This window comes from Aulostomus chinensis, chromosome 13 (genome assembly GCF_037954235.1).
Source record: "Aulostomus chinensis isolate RoL2024-O1b breed Wild chromosome 13, RoL_Achi_v1.0, whole genome shotgun sequence".
In the NCBI taxonomy this organism is placed as follows: domain Eukaryota; kingdom Metazoa; phylum Chordata; class Actinopteri; order Syngnathiformes; family Aulostomidae; genus Aulostomus; species Aulostomus chinensis.
The window spans coordinates 14,524,773-14,549,154 of record NC_141332.1 but is presented as its reverse complement, the minus strand read 5'-3'; the positions used below and the strand labels follow the sequence as shown (position 1 = coordinate 14,549,154).

Here is a 24,382-nt window from a genome sequence, read left to right as displayed (position 1 = left end):
CGATCTACAACAAGAAATAAACGTTGGACACATGACACCTTTTTCTCACGGACTTTTCCCTCATGATTGCATTCTGCAGAGTTGCATTTATTTATTTTACAGTGGTCTGGATACGCCAGAAAGCATCAGAATGTCAGGTTTGTCTAAAAATGGAGAGGATTTACTAATCCTTTAATTAGATTACCATTCCTTTCCTGATGCCTCCTGTGTCTTTACGTGTTGCCTGTAGTCCCTTTGGCGACACTCAGAAAGACCTTTGCTCCATTCTCCTTGTCTTTGCTTATACTGTTTTACTAAATATGAGTTTTTCAGAGAGTTGACTTGAAATTTTGAGATAATTTGTGCAAGAGATGGCCCTGCTGTTGCTGTGCTGTATACTTGCATGTACCTCTGGAATCAAGTAAGTCCTCTCATATCTAAAACATAGTGTTACATTTAGCTCAGGGGTTAAATTTCAGCTTTTGTTTTGTTTATTGTAGTTTAAGCAATGCAACTACAAATGAGAAGATTTATTCGGACAACATCACTCGCATTCTGGACCGACTTTTGGATGGCTACGATAACAGACTACGACCTGGATCTGGAGGTAAATCAGCCTTCAATTTACGATCCATGATTTAGAAAGCCTTATGTAATTGAAATGATGGTCAGAGATTTTCTATTGCAGTTATGTTCTTTCTTTGTTTCTCTTGCAGGTGGTGTAACAGAGGTGAAAACAGACATCTTTGTCACCAGCTTTGGACCCGTTTCAGATGTTGAGATGGTATGGTCCTACTCCTGCAAGGAGATGAATATTTACTGACTGTGGGATATAAGAGCACTTCAGTGACCACTGAACGCTGCCTTATGGGCACTCTGCCATGAGACCATCTAATGAGCTTTAATCTGTTTGGCCAGCCCGATAACTCCATTATTGATGGCCTCTAAATCAATATGACAACACGTCAGACCGGAATGGCCAAATTGATTGATTAATGATCATCCGGGATGAGTGGCATCCATCATTGGCTCCCCGTCTTTCTGCACCTTCTGCTGTCGTTGTGTAACAGCGTAAAGTTGAAGTGGCCCCAAACTATCAGGCATGCTTCTTAACTCTGCTAAAGAGGTTTACAGTGGCATTTGTCTGTCAGCAGGGTTATGGAAAAGCTCTCACCAAACTAGGTGGAGGGGTGCAGAATGCGCCACGGAAGAACCCACAACAGTTTGGGGTATTTTAGTCATAGCGTCGCCAGATGGTAGCAAGAAATAACTTCAGTTTTTTCGTAGTTTGTTTTTTACCCTTGGATGTACTCCTCCCAGTGGGTCAGTCAGATCCATCTTAAATTCGGTTGGACGCATCGCAATAACTTTGTGAGGGATTACTGTGTCAACTGTGAGTTTTTGTTGAACTTCATTACCAGGGTGACGTGGCAAACAGTGATATTTGGCCATGGAGCAGGGAACTGCTGGAACTAGTTTCTACAGGGTCTGACCGTTTCTAAACTTCACACGTTTAAGGAGAGTCAGATCCTGAAGTCATCTATAAACTGGATTTGTCATAGTCCAAACTTAACCAGGTGGTTATGTAAGAAACATTTGACTTACATCAACATGACACTGCATTATCTTCACATAACGTATAGCAACATAATATTCAGTAATTGCATATTCTTTAGCTCCGCCCAGGGATGCAAAAAATGATATTGACACCACAGCACGCACATTAGTCTCCTCCTTCATTCAAAATCCAAATATCATTGGGCTTCACCACCACAGTTTGACGTGCGAGGGCCTGCTCATCGCTGCTTGCAGTTTAAATGAATATCTGAGCATGAAAGGACTGGAATTTCACCTTGGCAGAGATACACATTCTCTCAGTGCTTTCTGCTTAGAGAGTGTGGCTGATTAAGTGTGCAAAGACTTCAATTTAAAGCAGGAATTTAAAAATGTAAGTACATAAAATTCTACATCTGCTGACTTGACATTTCAGGAGTACACCATGGACATGTTCTTCCGCCAGATGTGGGTTGATGAACGACTGAAATTTGAGGGCTCCATTGAAATCCTGCGGCTAAACAACCTCATGGTTGACAAGATATGGACACCAGACACTTTCTTCCGAAACTCCAAGAAGTCCATTTCTCATAACATGACCACACCCAACAAGCTTTTCCGCATCATGAAGAATGGAACTGTGCTCTATACCATGAGGTGATTTTTACATGTGGTTGCTTCTGATGAAGCTGTAAGGTTTTTGTTTTGTTCTGTTTTTTTTTTAGCTAACTGGTTTATGTTTGTCTGCTGGTAGACTGACAATCAGTGCAGAATGTCCCATGAGGCTGATGGACTTCCCCATGGATGGCCATGCCTGTCCTCTCAAGTTTGGAAGCTGTGAGTGAGGCGGATTTTTAGAATAAACAGAAGGACACTCTGGATCCATTAATGTGAGTGTTTGTCTTTTCACACATAGATGCCTACACCAGCAGTGAAATCATCTTCACCTGGAGGAAGGGACTGACAGCATCTGTCGACTGCCCCAAGGAGTCCATGAGTCTACTGCAATATGATCTTGTGGGACAGACTTTGTCCAGCGAGATTTTCAAGTCAAACACGGGTAACACCCTACTTTAAGTCCTCAGACATCTCATGGCATCACTCTACTGAGTTGTTGCACCCGCACTCAAGAATTGGAGTAAACCATTCTTATGATTTGATGAATCTGAGCATACTTAAAGGTCCTGTTAGTGTTTTTAAAATCTCTGTTAGCTTCTATTACTCCCCTGCAGTAGTAGCAGGAAGCTAGCTAAGATGCTAAAGTGGTCAGGTCCAATGTATGCCTTAAAAAGAACTATAGGTTTTAAAGCCAAGGCACTGACAGAGATAGAGGATGGTGTGTGCATGTGTGCGTGCGTGTGTGTGTGTGTGTGTGTGTGTGTGTTTGTCTTTTCAGCAGAAGATGGAGAAGTGCTCCCCTGCTGCGAACCCAGCAGATTCCTGAAATAGAGTGGAAAAGCGTGAGGCAGGCTCCGAAACTTCGCGATGATACACATTTATAAAGCAGAACGAGAGAGAGAGACAACCTCTGTAGGCCTGTGTGTGTGTGTGTGTGAAAGAGAGAGAGAGAGAGAGTGAGAGTGTGTGCGCATGATGCAGCTTGATTTTCCTCTTGAATGTCTGCATGCATGTGTTTAGCCAGAGCACGGCAGTGTTACGCATAGTGACACTGGACCCCCCCCCCGAAGCTTGCTCCTTCCTCCTCCTCCTATTGACTTTATTCCATCTTCAAATGCCTCCTCTTCCTCCTCCTCCCTTCTTGTCCTGCCCTCTTCTGTCCTCTTCTCTCATGCGCTACCTAACAGTTTGTGGGTTATCCCTGTTCTAATAGCAGCAAAACATCTCGAGTTTATTTTCTCCAGCAGCTATTTTGTTTCAAGGGCAGGCAAGGGCATTGCTTGTGTGCTAGCTACTCTGCTCTGTCCCCCCGGGGCTGCTCTCCTCACACATGCTGGTTATCTTTCAGGTCACTACTCTGTGCAGGTGGTCCATTTCCACCTCCAGAGAAAGCTGGGATACTACCTCATACAGACGTATATCCCTCTTATCATGGTTGTGGTGTTGTCACAAGTCTCTTTCTGGATCAACAAGGAGTCCGTTCCTGCTCGCACAGTTGCTGGTATGCCCCCCTCCCCACCAATGTTTGGTATTTGGTGTGTATTTTTGACATGTTGTGGTCCTGGTTTTTCTTCCAGGTATCACCACAGTGCTCACAATGACCACCTTGAGCATCAGCGCCCGCCAGTCCCTCCCCAAAGTGGCCTATGCTACAGCGATGGACTGGTTCATCGCCGTGTGTTTCGCCTTTGTTTCATCAGCATTGGTTGAGTTTGCAGCGGTAAACTACTTTGCTACCCTGCAAGCCCACCGTCTGAAGAAACAGAAAGCTAGACAAGACAAACTGGAGGTGTTGGCTACTGGCAGCGATGATGAGGACACAGTGTCAGTGGTGAGCAGCTTAAGTAGATTCATTAACAATGAATTTTCACGGTTATAATCTGAACCTTAACGCTGGGATCACATGTCTTCTCGTCCCCCATGATATAGAACCAGAATCATAAATAAAACAATATAAAATTGCTATCACAAGCTAAATACCAGATTAAAACTGTTCTCTAATGATTGAAAGCTTTGGTTTCTTAAGTTCTTAAAGTGCACAACCACCAGAAACACGCAACATTTAACAACCCAGTTAAGGGATCCTGAATTTAAAGCAACACAATCGAAGTTTTACTTTTGCAGGAGCAACAGTGACCTCTGCTGTCACAACTGGTAATTACAGGATGCTGATGTGGAGATAGCAACACCACTGTAACCCTCCAAAGCTGTTACAAATCCATGATGGCGTGTCAGTGCAGTGGTTAAGGTCTGGTTAAGTTTAAGCTCACAAATACTTTGGTTAGTTTGGGAACACTTTGTGATTCTGGTCACACGCGTGTCACTAATCATGGCTGATCAAGTTTCTGCTCCAACAGTCATTTGTGAAGTGGAGTGGCGATGAAATCAAACTGATTTTTAAAAATCTGTCTAAAGTTTCATAATACTGATTTAGGGAATATACCTTTTTTTTTTTTAAGTCAACACTGTGGCCTGTAAGCAAAACAGAAATTGAGATGTATTTGTATGTAAGAGAATTTTCTACATATCTAAATAATCTATCGTTACTGGTGGGTAGTTACATTGCAGAAAAACAACATTTCCCTGAGTAAGAACAGGGATTATGTATGAAATCAACCTTCTCAGTAACATTAGCTTTTTTTTGAGGAGGAGGGGTTGATATATATCCCATGACATCACAATTGCATTTACATCGCCGATGGTAATGATGCACTATCGGCTGCAGTCTCCTCAGCGCTGCAGAGAGTTTGATGCAGTGATGTTAATGATGAGCAGAAAGCTTCAGTCTCCGATTTAGAAAAAGAGGCCATGCCTCAGAAAGGGGGTCTTTTTTCTATGCATTTCCAAGTAGTCACCCTGCCTCCTCCATTATTCCCATTCAGGGCACACTACACATTAAATAGTAATATGTTCCATTGTAGTGCTCTCATCTCTGGCTATATGCTTTATGCTAATACAGTAAGCCACCACGGCGTCCTCCTGGGATCTGCCTCACGTGTAGGGCTCATGGTTAGATGCTTTAAAAATAGCCTCAGTGTGAGAACAGCGAACAACTCCAGCACTCCTCGCTGCATAATCTCCCAACCATCCTATGGGCATCCAGCAAACTACCTGCTGCGCTCTTTAAGGATGCTGGCTTGCCATTGAGAGAAAGATCCCATGGGTATGAACATTACTGCAGTATGGTGTACATGACATGAGCATGACAAATCACACTAATGCACTCACTGGCTTTATAGTACCATTGGTTTTACATCAAATTCCGCACTTTTCACAATTTTTGTCTCCTTTTTCCCCACAAAACTCCATCTCAATCCCCTTCAACCAGTCGGACATCAACCAGCAAGAAAGCCTGAAGAGGAGAAACCACTCCGTGTGTCGAAGTGAAGCAGGAGATGCTCCGCCAGTGCCAATTTTTCTTCAGCAGGGATCAGCTTTTCCCCAGATCCCGCAGTTAGCCGGCACCAGCCCCATTGACAAGTACGCACGCATCCTCTTCCCCCTGGCCTTCGGCCTCTTCAATCTCATCTACTGGTACATCTACCTGGCCAAGGACACCATGGAGAGGCCCAGGTACACTTGCTACACTCACTGTTGTCGTCGTACATCTACTGGACTTCCATCCCTCCTTGATCTGAAAAGATTTAATCCGGTGATGTTTTATTACCAAATAACAAGACAAATCTATCAAACCAAACTGATGGCACCAACAGTTATTATAAGAGTAGACATATTGGGCCTTGAGGTGTTTTTGAGTCAATACACACAAGGTATGGCACTGTCCTGCTGCAAAAACTCATTTGTTTCATTTCTCGTCAGAGTACCTCATTGTGCTTAGTATAGGACACCATCACTTAGCAAGTAGCATTTCAGTGAGACGTAGAGATACTTAGAAAATGCATCTCATTTTTAAAACTTTGACAATCAAACTTGTTCCACTGGCAGATTATTATCATTACTATTATTAGTGTTTTGTCATTATTGGCCACAAGAGGCTGAAATTTGCCAGTAATTCATGTTCCAAAGGACTAAAAACATCTGCATTTTCTTCCAGCGGCGTGTTTTTAACAGCAGCTTTAACAAAGGCCAAACTAAATCCTGAACTCAGTTTTTCTGATCTCCAACAAGAATAAGTTCAGCTGAGTCTGGGTATGTTTTCTCTGAGTCAGTTTATCAACTTTATGCAGCAAAATACCAAGATCCCTCATGGCAACAGGTAAATAAAAATCAGATCCTTTCATTTAAAGAAAAGAAGTGGAGCTAAGACGCCTCTTCAACTACAACTCACTAAAATCACACCTCCATAAATCACCCAAACTACGTCTTATTTATTCATCTTACACAAACATGGAGTTTTCCTTTGGTTGGGGCTTGATCGGATCGCTGGGAGGGACATGTTATTAATATTCATGTTGAAAGTGCAACCTGATTGGCCAGTGGATACCTCAACCCTAACCCAATCAGGTAACACTCTCCTCATGAATATTTAATGAGCTGCCCTTCCTGCATATCCAATTTAGCATTTACCCTTCACTTCTACAGTTTAACCTTTAACTTTTTTGTCACATGTGACAGCAAATCCCCGAGGCAAATCCATGAAACAAATGAGCTGAGGCACACGTGGAGAGTAGCCAGTATTGTTGTATGAATGAAGTGAAACAATAACTATCCACAGGTTTTATATATATTAAGAGGACAGGCATCAATAGTTTCTAAAATTGAAATATCCCCAGGAGTTGGAGGCGATGTTGTTAGATGGCAGGGATGCCAGCGCTGTGGCTTTTATCATCATTATCGTAGATGGGGTTCTGTTAATTTGAGAAAATGCATCACACCTTCTGCTTTCATACCTGAGGGCTGGTACCCCCCCCCCCCCACACACACACACACACACACCACACACCAACACCACCACTTTAATGACAACACACATAGTCCGTGGGGAGTTGGTCTTACATGAAGCACATGAAAACCCAAGTATTCCTGCTTATAAGCAAGCCACTTATAGAACACAAAGCTCCTTGTCCAAGAAAGAAGGAGATTCAGTGCAAAAAGACAGAGTGAGGAGAGAGATGGAGGGGGGGTTATGTAATGCTGGGGAGTGCAAATCTGCTCATCATGCTTCTCATGTTCCTGTCAGAGAATGTTTATGGTTGTTTTGTTTATAACGTCCTACAGGATAATGAGAGAGGCGATGTGGAGAGCAGCTGCATCACATCTCCTCCTCTTTAACGTATGTTCCAGCTCTGGAGGACGAGGAGGGGAGCACAGCCACATTTTACTGCAGAGGCAATGAAAGAAAGAGGTTTCGCTTATACTCATATTCGCTCTCTGTTGTATTCTGGTCTTGTCAGGGACATGGATCCAACCTCTTAAAAACCGAGAGGACCTGGAAAGGGCCACGTGCAGCTGGAGAGACCTTCAGCAGCTCGCTAGCCCCCACCACCCTACCTCACCCCACCCCACCCGCCCGTCTGTGAACAAGCACTCAGCATTTGTTCTGCTCTCATCTGACAGAGGAAATGAATCAGAAACTCATCTATTCTCCTGCTGCACATCTATTCATTTCACAGGCTACACTTGTCTTCTGATCAGCTGCCCTTCATGGCCAGGCACACAACAACTTCTCAGGCCCCCAGACTCAAACACCGGTACATGACGCTCACATAAACCCAAGAAACACATCAAAAAGAAGTGGATGATATCCGCTATGATGGCTGTACCTGGTGGTGATGCAAGAGTGAACCAACGCTCTCAGAAGCCTGCCCTCTACAGAGGCACAGCTCCTACTACACCAGGATCAAAGGCAACACAGAGGAGGCTCACATCCCTCCATGTGGCTTCAAAATACACTCAAAGCTGAGAAAATGAATTGTGTTTTCCAGCCCACCTCTCTGTTCTGACTCTCTGATGCTCCTCTTTTTTTATTTCTACTGCACAAGTGTGAATGGGATAAAAGCCACATTTCATCACTGTCATTCTCTTATTAGACATAAACCACCTGTCCTGTAAAGGAATAAACTTGCCTGTTACTTCACATTGTTATTTCATTTAAAAAAAAATTTAAAAAAAACCTGCAGAGCCTCCCGGTGTTTGACCTTGTCAGAAAATAGACAAACTTATCTGCCATGTAATCAACATAAGAATAAAAGGAGCCAAATGCTGTTCATTTCACGCTTGTTTCTTCATTACGCATATCCACTTGCGCCTTTAATATTTTTCTCTGCAATGGAAACTGCTCATCCACCATCATCAGTCTCCACTCTTTGATCTTGGGCTGGCTGCACGCATGCGCCCCTCATTGGCTCCTCTGCACCGTCTGGAGTAAGTTGGATGTGCGCTCTCCTCACTCGCATCCCGAAACCACCTCAAAAACTGTTGCGATGGGGAGGATCAGGAAAAATCACTTTGGGATTTTGATTTTTTCCTTACTAGTGACATTTGTTTGGGCTCAAAGGTAAACTACGATTCGTCCTCCGCCTCGCATGTTGAGGTCTGCATGCCTGTCGTGTGATATTAATAAGCCTATTTGGCGTTTTCTCTCCTCAGCGTCAAGGATATCAAAGATCCGAGCAATATGCCTCTTGTAAAAGAGACAGTGGACAGACTGATGAAAGGATACGACATTCGGTTGAGGCCAGATTTCGGAGGTAACAAGAAAAAAAATGTTTTCACGCCCTCGTGATGTGCAATACATATCTAATGACTCGCAAAATATCCGCTTGAATTTGCATAATTATGCCTCCACAGCCAGATTCGAAATTAGAGAGGAGACGATGATGATGAAGACGGGCTTTATCGATCCCGTTCATACATGTTGGATTATTAACAACTCGTCTGATGCAGGTGGAGCTGAGAGGAACCTGCCCGCGCGCGTCACGAATGTGTTAAATCAGGAGAGAATTATTCCTCTTTTAACGCCTGTATTTCTTTACAGGTGCTCCGGTGGCTGTTGGGATGAATATAGACATAGCCAGCATAGACATGGTGTCTGAAGTCAATATGGTAGGTGCATCTTCATAATTCATGTTTCCATTTGTGCACCGGCACGGCTGCATGGGATTCCTCTGGAGCCAGCTACTTAAGTCTGTGTGTTTGAGGAGTTGGGTTTTTTTGGGTTTTTTTTTTTTTGCGGGGTGGGGGGGGGGGGGGTGCATCTTGTGAATTCATTCGTATAAAAAAAATAAAAAGGAGAATAAAAAAATCGAAGGCTTCCGTTCCCGAGCACATCATCGCCATCCTCTCCTCAGTCCCGCATTTGCAGCTCTGGTCTGTTGCTGCATTTGAATTCAAAACACACACTCACTGGCGCACTCGGACGCACAGCCTTGGCTACGCGCGCGGGGAGAGCTGCGTGCGTGTGTGTGTGTGTGTGTGTGTGTGTGCTCCTGCTTCACGTTGTCAAGCCTCAGTGGTGTAATTTTGTTGACACGCGCACCCCCCCCCCCCCCATCCTCTCTCCTCGCCATGCAGTTATTTGTTGGGGGGGGGGGGGGATGACACCATCTTCACCTGTTTTCACCTTTTTTTGGTCTTTTTAAAAAAAATAATGCATCGGCCAATCACATCATCATCGTCTACGTAAATGATCTTCGCCCTACTTGTCAGATGACGTAAGCAGTTTGTTAATAATACATGTCTGGTTGCACAGAATTCCGATAGCAAATAAATAAATAAATCTGAATTTTAAACGCCGTGGTGCACCAGAACGTCATGTGCGGTTTGGAGAGGACCGGGGGAAAAGTTCAGCAGTCCATGCAAGAGCACCACCTATTGATCCGTGTGACAGACGGACCAGACCAGCATGAAAGTGACGGCAATTTTAAGTACATCGCAGGTGCATCTGCTCTCGCTGCGCTGCATGACATGTGGTCTAATGTGGAATTTCTGGTGATCGGGGAAGCTTCTTTTTTTTTTTGTCTCTAAATATGAATGTAGAGTGTGAGGGAAGCAGCCTCTCCATGGCCCAGCATAATACAGATGTTATATAATAGCATGAAAAACAAGTTTGCCACTAGGAATGGAAGTGGTTTTCGATTTTTAATAGAACGATCGTTTGTTGAATTCTTCAAAATTGTTACATTTTGGTCATTTTGGTTTGTCAGCCTGACGCGTCTGCTGGTCATTTCACTTCCCCGAGTGAGTAGATAAATGTGATGTTTTGGCATGAGGACAAGAACTGAATGGTCTTTGTTTTGATGAAAATGATTTATTTTGGTAGAAGATGCGACCACAACAGAAGTCCCTGTGTGTGTGTGTGTGTGTGTGGGGGGGGGGGGGGGGGGTTCCAGGGAGATTTGAAATAGAAACCCCTCACTCGTTTTTTTTTGCCTGGGTTCTTCCCACCCACCACTGACTGGATCCCTGGCTGTGACTCTGGGCTCAGCAGCCATGTAATCCACCTCTGCCTTGCTCCAAAGGGTTATCTTACTTAAGAACTAGGCATCTATGCAAGCATTCATCTGGAAAAAACACTGCTTCATACATCCGTGTGTGCGTGTGTGCGTGTGTGTGTGTGTGTGTATAAGAAAATACAAAACTATGCACAAACAGTGAATGGTGACTGACGTCATGTAACTCCCTTTGGCTATAAGAGAGAATTCATCTCACTCATTTCTCGGAAAAGCTCTTCTCGCCAGATCTGCACAGGCGTCCCCTTCTGACACGACAATTTCAGACAGAAATACAACAACATGTGTGAAGTGGAATCAGATTCTCTCTCCTGTCTTCATGTCCGGCTCTCCCCGTTACCATGGAGGAGATCACAGCGGCGTACAGGAGATTGTTCTCAGAGAAATCAATAATATCACCGTGATCACGAGGACTGGAGTTGGTGACCTGAGCTCAGTGCAGGGCTGCTTTGATCTTCCTCATCAGGGGCAGCTGCTTTTAAGATTAAAGCGCTTAGAGGGAAAACAACACGAGAGGATGAAACTAGTGAAGGACAGTGTGTGTGTGTGTACGTGTGTGAGTTTGCGTGTTTCTGTGCGTGTGTGTTTTGATTTTGTGAAGCTCCTTAACGTCCAGATTATCCATTTTTCCCCGCTATATCTTCATAGAGGGACAAGTCATCTTACAGGTTCTCTGATTTGTTCTCATGGACGATGTTCACTACGAGGTTTTATTTTTCAAGACTTCTTCTTTAAGGCTGTTACATTCCACTAAAGGAAAATAAAGGTCACGTTAATTTCAAACCATTTTTAACACAATAAACACTGAGATCTTTAGATCCAGATCTCAAATGAAATCAGTGGATTTAAACGATTGGCCACCAGCTGCTTCGCTGAGGGGTTAAACATGGAGTCAGACCGATACTTAAAAACTTTATTTAATAATCTCACCGCCATAGGGCTGCTACCTGATAGTCGATGATTCAAATCATGTGTTACAACCCCTCGGTCACCTGAGATTCTTCAGATTCTCTCAGGTTAATTGATAATTTCTCGGATTTTCTGCCTTGTCAGCTTCTGCCTTCTGAACTCATGATTAAAACGAAGAAAACAAAGTAAAGAGGCTATCAGAGCTTGACTGAGCCAGACGAACATTTGTGTTTTCATCTCTGAATATCAGACGCAGCTGTCTGAGAGGGATTTTCTTTTATTTAAGGGGGGGGGGTGCAAAAAAAACAACAATAACAAAGTCAAAGCATGCTATTGTCAGCCAAATCAGAGTTTAATACCAACATATCTTCTCATATTCTTTATTTATAAAGTTAAAGTTCATATTAACAGTCAGCAAAATCTACTTAAAGTATTTTAACTAAAAGTACTCACTCAAAATGGCCTAGAGAGTTCTGCTCGTGAATTTTTGGACGCGTACGTGTGTGCAGTATTGGAATGATGTCACAGCAGAGCTCATTTCAACAACGATGCTGCTGAACAGTCCCGGTTATGTACAAACAGTTCATACACCTTTAAAATAGGATCTGAAATGTTTCCACATTGGAGTACATCAGCATTTACGCAGTGGCTGGTTTACCAGATGTATCAACTGTGGGACTCCAGTTAGGAGTTATTATTTATTCACTAGTCACTGTCAGTAATGAGTAACAGGTTATGAACGGAACATAGTCACAGAATTTGAAAATAGGAAAACAGCTTTTGAAAAATAAATGATGCCAGACGATGAAGGTGAATATGGATTTACTTTAGTACGCGCGTACATTATGTCAACCTATGCAGGCTGCCGTTAATTAAGGTTAAATATACACACACAAAACAATGAAAAACAGAAAATTGAGTCAATAAGTTTGCAAATAAAGAAAAATCAATCAAACCTTCAAATATTTTGCCAAACTCCCCGTTGAACAACTAAACTATTGATCTGTCAAATGATTACAGCTCCCTTCAATTCTGAAAGACTCAATTAATCCCACCGGGTCACCCTGACTTCAGATGAGTTTGGGATCTACCTGACATGAAGGGAAATGGAGGCATTCACTGTCGGTAGCTGAAGATTTGAAATCAGTGTTTGTGTACCGTGATGTCGGTGAGCAGGTTTGGGTTGTGAACAGCTGCTCGCTCCTCTAATTAAAGATAAAAACGCCTCTGGTGGAGAATGAACTCTGGCGGTGATTGAAGCCATTGTGGCAGTTTTCTTCCGTGTGCAGACTACGAGAGGGGCAGAGGTGGTGTTTGCGTCGGAAGTAATGGGATTTTGTTCATCCTATGTATGTGGCAGGTTCACGTGTGTACGTGACGTTGTAAAGTCATTTTTTTCTTGTGCATTCTTGTGTGATCCACAGCGATGGCCCATTGAGGCTCAAAGGTCAGCCGTGTTGTTGGGCAATAAAAATCTGCAGGTCAGTCAGCACCGGGGTAGCAGCCTCGCCTGCATGACATTACAAATGTGCTATTTTGAGAGGGAAGTGTCCTCCGAGTCCGAGGTGTGACCACACATCCTGGCTGGGTGGGCTGTGCTGACTCACGAGGGTTAGTGCAAAATATGGCACAGATATGATATCATGGTCGAGAGACCCCCCCTCTGTTTATCTCTGCGTGTTCCTCTCCGTCTGTCTGTGCAGCACTCACTCCATCACTCATCGCCCTCACTTAGCAGCTGAAATTGTATTTGCATAATGCTGTTTGTTTTTGCTGAAATCACAAATCCAGGAACCAAACTCTGGTTACGGTGCATTAAAAAGGGCTCTGCACACAGCCAGTGCAGCTGATTAAATACGAGTCGAGTCTGTTGTCTCAGCAATGCATCAGCGCTGCATATTAACATCTTCGGTGCATCATCCATATGTTGGGTTAAAGCTACAGTGTTCACCCCGAGACTGGAGGGAGTTAAACTGCTATTTTCACTCCTCGTCTTCTCTTCATCCTGCTCGTTAATTACATGTAAAATACCTGAGGTTGGTGGTTGTTGAGAGGCACTGCCTGTACTATAATACTGCTCTGAATGTTAATTAGCTGGCTGTGAATTAAAAGATTTAAACAAACCAGCTGTGGTGGCTTCTGGGATGGAGGAATTAGTGGGGCGTGAGCGTTCCCTTTATTATGATCATTATCCTGACAAGCACTGCTTTCTTTACATTAGCGTGGGGTTTCCGGCCGTCAGACGGCAGCCGATAACCAGGACGAGCACCAAACGAGGGCCGCAATGTTATACTGCACAGCACGTGTGTGTATATGTGTGTGCGCGCGCGCGTGTGTACGTATGTGTGAGAGAGGAAGATATGCAGCGTCTCGTGTCTGCGAATTAGCAACCATTTTGATCTTGTTTGTCCAAACTGATCCTGTTCCATTTATTTTCAGCTTGTGGAAAATAAGCTTGTGTTATTTTTACTCAGTGTTGCCATGACAACGCAACCCTTTTTTGGTGAATCTGAGGAAGTCAAGGGAAGCAAACAAGGCCCCTTTTTTCTATGGGCTTTTTCAAGATGTCTAACATTTACAATCTTTGCAAAGGTGCTGTCATATAAACGATCACAGGAGAGACAATTGCTGAAATCATTTGAAAAAAAAAGGCTAACATCTAAAATGATCGAAAAAAACAGTCCGAATTACAATTAACCGCATTGATGTCTTTATTTTTGCATGCTAACAGTACCACCACAAATATTTCCAGTAACTATTACGCTACTTTAAAAGAGAAATGCAGTATTTTCCATTTTAGAAAATCTGAAACACTTGTAGTTTTCCAACTAACATCCAACTAAAATGACTGCTTGATTATCAAAACGATGACTTTCTTTTGTAACTGCTGTAATACTGAATTATAATCTGAGATTTAACGTCACTTCTTGGTCTTGATCTTTCAAGGTGCATACAACCAACATTTTGTTAAGATTTTAATATCTTTTTTGTGTCTTTATTCATCCGCTGCTGCTTTCATTTGACCTGCTCTGTTTACCCTGCTGAGCTCACCAAAAAAAAACAAAAAAGCTTAAGACACAAATGCAGGTTGCCCAGAACAATGTCATTAGTTATGCTAAATGGACACATGGAGTAACAGATTAATATGGTCCGCAGTATAATTACAGCATGAGAACAACACTTAATCCTGCAGCTTTCCTCCATGCATGCTGGCTTTAGTCCGTGGAGACTGGGCCTCATTTGTAGATAAAACAACATCAATGCCAGAACACCAGCTTTGAAAAATATGATTACTGCATTCCTGAAAAAAAGGTTTTAAAATAAAGTATGTATTTTACAGAGTGAAATTTGCCTCAAAAGTAATGTTGAATTTGTGAGTTGTAATTTTATGACACAGATTTCCTTCCACTTTAGCAAAATTTATCAACCGGACAAAATTCTTTTAAGCTCTGAAGGGAGTATTTTCTTTTTTCCGTATGTGACCAACACAGTAAGGATGGTGATGTTTTGCAGCTTAAATTGTAAAGTTCCCCTCAAGTCAAAAATGTTTTTGTCTTCTTGTTCTCACAATTGATTGTTTAAGCTTCATTATATAGACTGATGCTTGTGCAGAGTTTGACACGTTGAGTAAAGTGTAATCCTTGTCCCAAATGAAGCATAAACAAGTATGATGTGGAACTTTCAAACACTTGGAACAGTGCAGTTGGACTTCTAGAGAAGTCGCACACATTGTGTGTCCAGCAGTTAAACATGGGAAATTAAAAATATTGATGCCACTGGGAATTTTTTTAATGATGGTGAAGAGTAAGTTATTTTTTAATGTGATAATTATAGTTGTTTTTCTGCATTATAGTGTTTGTTAAGATTGTTTGCCTTCATAGGTGTGTGTGGAGGGATCTTTAAATTTAATATTCTTCCATTATGGCTGGTACAGAGAACCAAAAGGTTGCGTGTCTAGAAACAGGGAGTGAGTTCGCCAGCTCCATTAGAAGCCTTTAATGTGTTGATGACTCCCTTAATGATTCTGTCAGGCACTTTCTCCACTGAAGCTAAGTAGCTGAAAAACGGCCCATTGGAAGGAGTCATAAATGCATCCATGTCATCATCTCCCGCAGGCTGCTGATGGCCAGCAACTCATTCAGAAGGCACCAACTCCCCCTTGCCCACGAATATTTCATTTGAAGCTAACCGGACACAGTGAGCGTGTACAACAAATGAATAAACTCGGCTTGACCAGTTCATGTGCTGCATGTGGCGTCTCCCGCAGCATGAAAAGAGATGACAAGAGGCTGCGATGTCTGCCGGAATACCAAATGGCAGCCCTGCTCAGTTGACCATCAGCAGATACTTTGCTGCTTCTCTGCAGCAGGACACATGAAGGCAAAATGTCCAGCAAAGCTGTTGAGTCACACAATTTTATATATATATATTTATATATATATATATATATATAAATATATATATAATCTTTTTTATTATGAGGCATTAAAATGATAAAATAAGTGTGACTTTACTGGGGGACGCAGCTTGAGAGACGGTTGCATCTTGCTGAGAAAAGTGAATTAGCGTTGCCTTCATATCTGAATGTACAAACAGAGCCGTGTGGGTTGTGTTAAGCTAGTTTATTGGCAGACTCCTGCCATGTCGACTGTGTCAGCTGATGTAGTTGTAATGGAGGTCTTGTAACAACGGTAGCCTGTCAAATATCTCAGGGAAACACAAATGTGCTCCTTGTCAGTCTGTCAGATTCTTAATGGGGGTTTGTTAGCCCTATATCTGTAGCAGGGTTTTTTACGTCAGCAGGGCCTTGTTTGTATCCTCATATATATTCAGTGCTGTCACCCTTTTTTCCTTTTTTTTTTTGCCTTTTTCAATGCTCTCCACAAGATGTCTCCCTCACTGATGCTCACTGGGCCGTCTGTGTGATGTTAATGGATTTTTGGAGGACTGCTTGTGACAAGGAGACTGAAGGTCGCTTCAGAGGCCGATACTCCACCATGGGACGGTGTGTCTCTCAGTTATCTGCAGCTTTTTTGGACACTGCATTGCCCTCCTCACCAGCCTCTGTTTCTCTCTTTTACTCCATCTTCTATTTGGAGGGGGAGACCAAGATCAACACAATCTAACTACATTTTCAGTCGACTGAGAGAAAATGTTGATATGAATTTTTTTTGAGTTGGTGCAGAGTTGCTGCACATTTTGCTGCAATATGTATATCGCACATGCAGATATGACAGTATTGCTTTTCATGCTTTAAAACACGTCAGTGCTTGGTATTTCCCTGTCAGGTACAAAAGTAGTAAAACTAATTTCCTTACTGAAAGACAAAATGTTGTGCAGAAGCCTATGGTGCAAATTCTGTTTTGCAATGACTGTATGGAGAAAGCCCAAGTGACGTCCATGTAATGGGAAACAAGGTCATAGTCGCACAGCTCAGCCAGGAGGCGAGGTGGATGCCCAGGTGTTCTCTGTAGCTGCAGCTGTGCATCTCCAAATGTACATGAGGAAAGACTCATAATGCATTTGAATTCAACATTTGTGTCAGTTCATTTCTGACAAATCACGAAAGGAAAATCACGAGGGTAAATAAAAAGATTAAGATGGCTACATTGGATTTTGCTGCAGAAGTTTCAGCATCCCGTTATTACTGGCTCACTGCAGAGCTCCTCATTCAAGTGCCCCCTTGTGGTCAATAGGTAGACATTTAACAGGAAAGATTTTTTTCGTCTGACTGGAAACACAGGAATGTACACATTATAAGTTGAATGGCAGTAGAACTGCTACAGCTAGAAGAAGGCTTCTTATACTGTTAATTGGTCCTGCATCTCCACTCACTGCTGTCAATTCTAGTGATTTTATGAACAAACTTAACGTAGAAAACAGTTGTCATAACTTCCCTGCAAGCTTCTCGCTCGGTCATGGCTGGGAAATTCAGCGGTCCAGAGTGTCAGTCTCATGCGAACACAGCAGCCACACAGTCGTGAGTAGCTTCTGAGCTGATGCTAACACTGCAGCCACACAATCGTGAGTAGCTTCTGAGCTGATGCTAACACTGCAGCCACACTGTCGAGAGTAGCTTCTGAGCTGATGCTAACACTGCAGCCACACAATCGTGAGTAGCTTCTGAGCTGATGCTAACACTGCAGCCACACTGTCGGGAGTAGCTTCTGAACTGATGCTAACACTGCAGCCACACTGTCGTGAGTAGCTTCTGAGCTGATGCTAACACTGCAGCCACACTGTCGTGAGTAGCTTCTGAGCTGATGCTAACACTGCAGCCACACTGTCGTGAGTAGCTTCTGAGCTGATGCTAACACTGCAGCCACACTGTCGAGAGTAGCTTCTGAGCTGATGCTAACACTGCAGCCACACTGTCGTGAGTAGCTTCTGAGCTGATGCTAACACTGCAGCCACACTGTCGAGAGTAGCTTTGAGCTGATGCTAACACTGCAGCCACACTGTCGTGAGTAGCTTCTGAGCTGATGCTAACATTGCAGACACACAGGCGTAACTGGTGAGCTAAGGCTAACGGTAGTGTCTTTGGGTTGTGTTCTCAGTGAATTTGTAAGGCAGTGCGATGGCTATTAATTAAATTCAGAGTGTTTGCATTTACAACCAGTGTCGTAGGCTAACGAATGGTAGCATAAGCAAACAAATGCTAGGTAACGTAGCATGAGCTGAGCCATGTTTAGTCTCTGTTTCATGGAAGTACAGTTAAACTTGCTACACTATCTCCCAAAAATATACTCTGTTTTTTTATTTAATTACTGCAATAAGAACAAAATAAAAAAAGAAAAAATGTGTTAGGGAGCTACAGTTTGAATTGTTCGCTCGACCTGCGTTGCATTTTTTTAACACTGCACCTGAAGGATCTATATGTGTGTGTGTGTGTGTGTGTGTGTGTGTGTGTGTGTGTGTGCCTCCTGATTTTTTTAATCATGGTTTCTTAACATGACTAAAAAAATATACCTGTGAACAACTTAAATGGGAATTTGGTGGATAAAATAGTCGTTTGGAGGGAGGAAATGTTTTACCTCATCTGTATTTTTTTTTTTTTTAGCTCACATCACATTTGGCTCTATGTCCTAAATTTTGCTGCCTCGTCACACTTTTTTTTTAAAATTTCCATTTATTTTTTGAGACTACAATTCTGTCATGCCTCATCTGGTTAAACACAGAAGCTGTCTTGTAAACAAACCCAGCCTGTCCTCTCGGGCAAAGCCATCGCGCCCTTCGGCTTTTAAGTGATAGAGACAATAATGAATGAATAATCTACACTATCTGTAGAACTAGCATGTAATTAAGCTATTTTTAATATACTTTTGACTTGGATCTATTCGTATTTTGGATGGCATAGAGAGTTTGGTGGTGTGTAAGTTTTTAAAATTTGCTAAGTGGTCTTGGGCCTGAAAAAAAATTGAGGAATACTTTTGTAGATTTGGTAATTATCATGATGATCAATTTAATAAGAAAAAAATCAAAATTGAAAACATGACTTTGGGCCCTGGAAAACTGTGATGCACATTTGCTAATTTTCTCAACATTTTGTGATTCATTGGTGAGTTGTAAAAGTAATCAACAAATTAATCAATGATGACCATGGCTTTGTGGAATGCTCAGCTAACGATTCCTACTGTTGTGAGTAACACTTATGCAACTCTGCTGATATTTGACTTATTATTAAGCTCTGTAATTAATCTTTTGTCACTATAAATGGAGTATCTGTAAGTTCTGAGTCACTGCTTTGACAAAACTAGCAATGGTGTGTATACGGTTTAGATAAATCTTGGCCGTTGGGAAATTGTGATGGGCATTATTTACACTTAAAAAAAAAAGAACATTAGGATAAATACACACATAGTTAGGATTTTTGATATTCACTTTCATAGTTTTTCATTCATATATGACATCAAGATGTGAATATTATTGTTAATTTTTTTTTTTTTTTTAAATAGTGGACCAATAGCCAAAGAGGTTCTGAATTCGGGGGCTGACGTTTTCACGCCTCAAGACCGGCTGTGCTGGATGCAACACTTTTATGGATGTTAGTCAACTAATCTTAAAAAAGAACCTTTGATAATTATGATATCTGTTGATTTCACATGCTGACCCTGCTACACAAATCAAAAGCTACGAATATGAATCTGAAAAATATCAAATGTGTGCGCTATCACAATAGCCGTCAAAAAGGGGAAATGCTTTTGTAGAATGCCCATGTGACCTGTGATAGTAAATCGTTCATGTTGCTCGGTTTTCTAACTGAATCAGGGAGATCAGGTTGTAGCAGACGATTCTATCTGCTTGTGTATTTTTTTTTCAACATGGCGAACACTGAAGACAGGGATGTACTGCAGGAGATGCTGCATCAGTGTTGGCTGTACACTGCGCCGGCAGGCAGCAGCTAACAATCCCATAGGTGATAAAGATATCCGATGGACAGGCTGATAATGAGACAGAGAGGGAGCGAGCGTGAGGGAAGGGTTCACTGGGAACTCTTGTAAAACAAGAAAGTCCTCACTTGACTTTTCGCTCCCGAAGACAAAAACAAAAAACAAACAAAAAAAATCCATATGGCAGGAATTCATGTATTTTTAGATGCCCTTTTTACAGATTGTTTTGCACACTGCATTCATCGAATGAAGATTAGAAATTGCTTTGTCACGCTAATGTGCTGTGAAAAATCCTTGGAAACATAGAAACACCGTAGCACATGATGATGATGATGATGTTGATGATGATGCTGTCTGGAGTAAAAGCTCGAAGCCCTTGTTTCACCGGCCGTTTTTTTTTTTTTTCATTTGTTTCCCCACACGGCAACGGCACTGCAATACACTGTGAGAGAGCCCAACCAACTGCAGTACTGTGTTTTACTGAGGCTGTGTGGGTGTTAAGTCTTTTTTAAAGAGTGAGAAGCAGAGAGAGAGAGAGAGAGAGAGAGAGAGAGAGAGGATGTTTGCTGTTTCATCTCCGAGCATGTGTAAAAACAAACTGCAGTTTTCTCACTGAAACCTTCTCCTACATGTCAGTAGTTGTGGTTATTTATGCTGAACAGAGCTGAAAGCAAAGCAGGGCAGGAGAAGAGACAGGCAGGAGGCCCCAGCTGCAGAAAACCATCCACCATTTGCATCAGAGGCAGTGGAAAGTGCTGTCATTGTTCCCGTGGAAGCAGATATTTTTAGCGAGGGACAATGGTCAGCCAGCTGAGAGAGTTCCCCTCTGGTCATGGTCTCAAAATTAGGAGAGGATTGTTGAATATTAACCCCCCAACCCCAGCTACCATGGCCCCTAGTACAAGCACTGGCCTTTCAATGCACCAACGACCTTTTGGCCGACCTTCTCACTATGCAGACTCCATACAACGTGCTGCAACACATCTATGGAGTCATGTTCAGACGTTTGCAAAAAAACAAAACAAAAAACAAAAAACACTTAACAACAGAACTGTGTGTCAGGTTTTATTAGAAAGTGCTTGTTGTTTGTCATTAGGCTCAACATGACTGATTCTCACCATCACATCCTCCTCTTTTCTGTAGGACTACACTTTGACAATGTACTTCCAGCAAGCATGGCGGGATAAGCGTCTCTCCTACTCTGAGATCGCCTACAACCTGACTCTGGATAACCGAGTGGCCGACCAGCTGTGGGTCCCTGACACCTACTTCCTCAACGACAAGAAGTCCTTCGTTCATGGCGTCACAGTGAAGAACAGGATGATTCGTCTGCACCCTGATGGCACGGTGCTTTATGGACTCAGGTAAGCCACTTAGCGCTGCCCTCGCCGGTGTGTCATAATCAGCAGATTGATCATGAACATAATGAAGTCACAGGCTTGGATCTGATGCATGGTGTCTGACTCAGCCTTCTTAATGACGTCTGATATTGAATTAAAACCAACGTGACTCCCGTTTTCTCTGCTCAGCGTGGCGGGACGTCTGTTTAAAGGGCAGAATGTCATTTTCACAGTTTTGTTCATTATTGCGTGATTGTACTCAACATGTTAACTGCTATAAATAAGTCAAATACAAAGAAAAGAATTATTGCTCGTTACCCATCAGCCACCAATGTGTACGAAACGGGGGTTGGAGACATTTTGGGTGCACACAACTCACGCAACAACATTGTTGAAGGTTCTCAATCTGGGGCTGGGGGACCACTAAAAGAGGTTGCAGTGTAATTCTGAGCTCATTAACAAGATCGGAAAGTAATAGGTGTTGCATGGGAAGTTTATTTTTTGTTGCACATTTCATAGCATTTCAGAGTGTTTAATATAAGCCATAAAAATGAATTAGAAAGCTGTCGTAACAATAACTACAACAATAAAGACGTGAGCATCCAGGCTGATGGAGGATAATGCCTTTTATGCAGTGATGGCGTACACGTGTCACCAGCAGCTCAGGGACATGGATACCGATGATTTACTGCTGCTGCTGCACTTTTTATTGAGACATAAAAAGACAATGATATAAGTTCACAAAATTCTTCCAGGATGAGATAATTAGGAAAATCCAACACAATTTTGAGAGTTGTCATCTTCTTAAGACAAATTTGTCATCAGTTGGATGCTGTCTTGGTGACCATGAATCAGCTAAGACAAAACTGGACTCCATCAGCACAATAGAATACTTAAAACGTCATCTCAGGGATGTTTTTTTAAGAGTAATTAGCAGCCTAATATTATGTTACATAAATGTTGAATAATAACTCCTAATGACTTCCTGTAAATTCGTGTGGATTTTTTGTGTTCATCAAATTGCATTGCAAGAGATCACATCGATATCTTTCACCACTATTATTATTATCACGAAGATGAACGAATCCAATTATTATTACTTGTTATAATTTTCAGTGTGATTTTTATTTTTTTGATTTACTGCAGTTCTGTGTAGTTTATCCACTGGTGTTGCTGTGGAAGATGAATCAGTGTCAAACTATGCCTCTGTTTTTATTATTTTTGAATATATTCTCAACTGGAAACCGAGTTGTTATTCCCCTCAGTTGTTGATCGGACATTTATTGCTGTAACACCGCACCAGTAACTCGAGGGCTCTCAGAGAGCGGATGCCTCTGCCAAGACAATATGACGTTATTCGGATTGGTTCCAAAATCAGATGGATTATTCCTCAAACTATCTAACTATCTTCCAAATTTAATCAAAATCTATCCCAAATGTTTCGAGCAACTCTGCTAACAGGTAAAACAACCCCGGTGATCACATGACCTCCTTGCAATGCATTAGAAATCAACATCAACTACATTTTGCCCGATAACTCTGTAGCAAATATTTTTGTTGAAACTGAGCTGGTTTGCGAGTGTGAATCAATCAACCGTCGCTAATGCTAATTATCAGAGTGAAATTATGATTAGCCTCACAATTACCCAGCAAACAACAATGATGCCAACATGTATTAATGTCTCCGCTACACTATATTGTCAGAAAGTGAAGTCATGGATTACTGCATCTGTCATTCATGTAGACAGAACTAGATTTCATTTACTGCATATTGCATTTTCCCCTCCATGTTGTCTCTATGGTTGGATGTATAAAACACGTACAAGATTCATGTAACAAGAGCAAAATAACAGATCCAGCCAAAGAACGAGATTTACAGTGCAATGTAGTATATGAATGAATTATCCTAGTTTTTACTCTTATAAAAGACAAAGCGTCAACAGGAAAACTAGTACTCCTGCTAAAGGAAAATGTGACATTCCACAATCAATTTTTAATTTTTGTTTCGATGCTTTCTGATTCATTTTTGGTTGAACAGCTTTGCAGACCTATGCCAGACTGCTTGTGTTTCATAATCCCACATCTCAGCATAAGGGGTGTAATTCATGAAAGTTGCTTATGCACAGATTTGTTCTTAAAGGCTACAGATCAAAACCTAATGGGCATTTGTAACTCCTGGCTCCTGATATCTACTGTCTACCTCTTGCAACTGTCAATCACACAGGCTTCTAAGACTTGCTTTCTGCCTGTGAGACTAAATTAAGGGCTAAAAAAAGTCCTACGTACGGTTGTAATAACTTATTCATGCATGAGAACATTTCATGAATGAGGCCCAATGTTATTAAAACGGAAAATGATGTACAAGATATTATCAGCTGTGTACAGGAGAAGGTATATACAGTCTTGTTTAGCCCCTCGCATCCCCTGATGATCATCAATATCAATAATTGATTGGTTGTGCTCAATAATGAAGCAGGCTGCTACAAACGACCGAACTGAATCTGATTGTGCAGAGATGGTTCAGCCCGTCTACAAGACGTCTCCTCTTGGTTTTGGACTGTGATGCCTCCAAGGAGACTGTCATCCATAATTGATAACTCAAAATCAATAATGTAGCAGTTCAATACAAACACTGAATCAGTATTTGTACTGATGCTGCATATTTGACTGCACAGGCTAGCACAGCCTGTCCATCACTTTGCTGCTGCCTCCTCTGATCTGTCGCCTCCTCTTCATACAGTGTGTGTGTTTGTGTGTGTGTGTGTGTGTGTGTGTGTTGCTTGTGGAAGTGATCTCAGATTAGTGTCTGTGTTTAAAAGATGAGATTATTGTTGCTAATTCAAGATGTTGCAGCATTCACTCATTCTCTCTCTGGACTCAGATGCCCTTCTTGCGCAAAGACTGCTTAAAAAATTTAAGTATCTGCACTGCACCAGATTATTCATTGCTACATTTTGTTTCAACAGTTGAGAAATGTAATTTATATGGCTCTGCTCCCATTATATAAGCCCAACACATATGTTTTGCATAACACCTAAAGAAATGGAGGACAGGAGAGGATGTGCGTGCAACAGAGAGATGTGGTTGTTACCTCAGATACGTTGTCCTTGTCAGTGCCGGTGCCTCGCGGCTCCTCCATTATTTGGTTCGTGGGTTTGGTCCAGGTTTTATTTGATGCTAG

General features: G+C 42.1%; 2 protein-coding genes across 3 annotated transcripts in view; both read left to right on the top strand.

Annotated features, from left to right (window-relative positions):
• The first annotated feature begins 206 nt into the window (after positions 1–206).
• Positions 207–8,306, top strand: gabra6a (gamma-aminobutyric acid type A receptor subunit alpha6a). Its single transcript, XM_086221517.1, has 10 exons — positions 207–400; positions 480–586; positions 696–763; positions 1,970–2,190; positions 2,288–2,370; positions 2,450–2,593; positions 3,500–3,652; positions 3,729–3,982; positions 5,480–5,724; positions 7,506–8,306. The coding sequence occupies exons 1-10, from the start codon at positions 351–353 to the stop codon at positions 7,525–7,527; spliced, it is 1,347 nt and encodes a 448-aa protein (XP_086077643.1). The 5' UTR covers positions 207–350; the 3' UTR covers positions 7,528–8,306.
• Positions 8,307–8,434: 128 nt separating this feature from the next.
• gabrb2a (gamma-aminobutyric acid type A receptor subunit beta2a) overlaps positions 8,435–24,382 on the top strand; it is a 30,527-nt gene continuing 14,579 nt past the window's right edge. Inside the window, exons 1-4 of one of the 2 annotated variants that reach the window (XM_086221511.1) lie at positions 8,435–8,608; positions 8,701–8,801; positions 9,089–9,156; positions 21,005–21,225. In XM_086221511.1, the coding sequence (XP_086077637.1) occupies positions 8,535–8,608; positions 8,701–8,801; positions 9,089–9,156; positions 21,005–21,225 (464 nt within the window). In that variant the 5' untranslated portion in view covers positions 8,435–8,534. The remainder of the gene's footprint in view (positions 8,609–8,700; positions 8,802–9,088; positions 9,157–21,004; positions 21,226–24,382) is intronic. The other variant, XM_086221510.1, reaches the window with a different exon arrangement.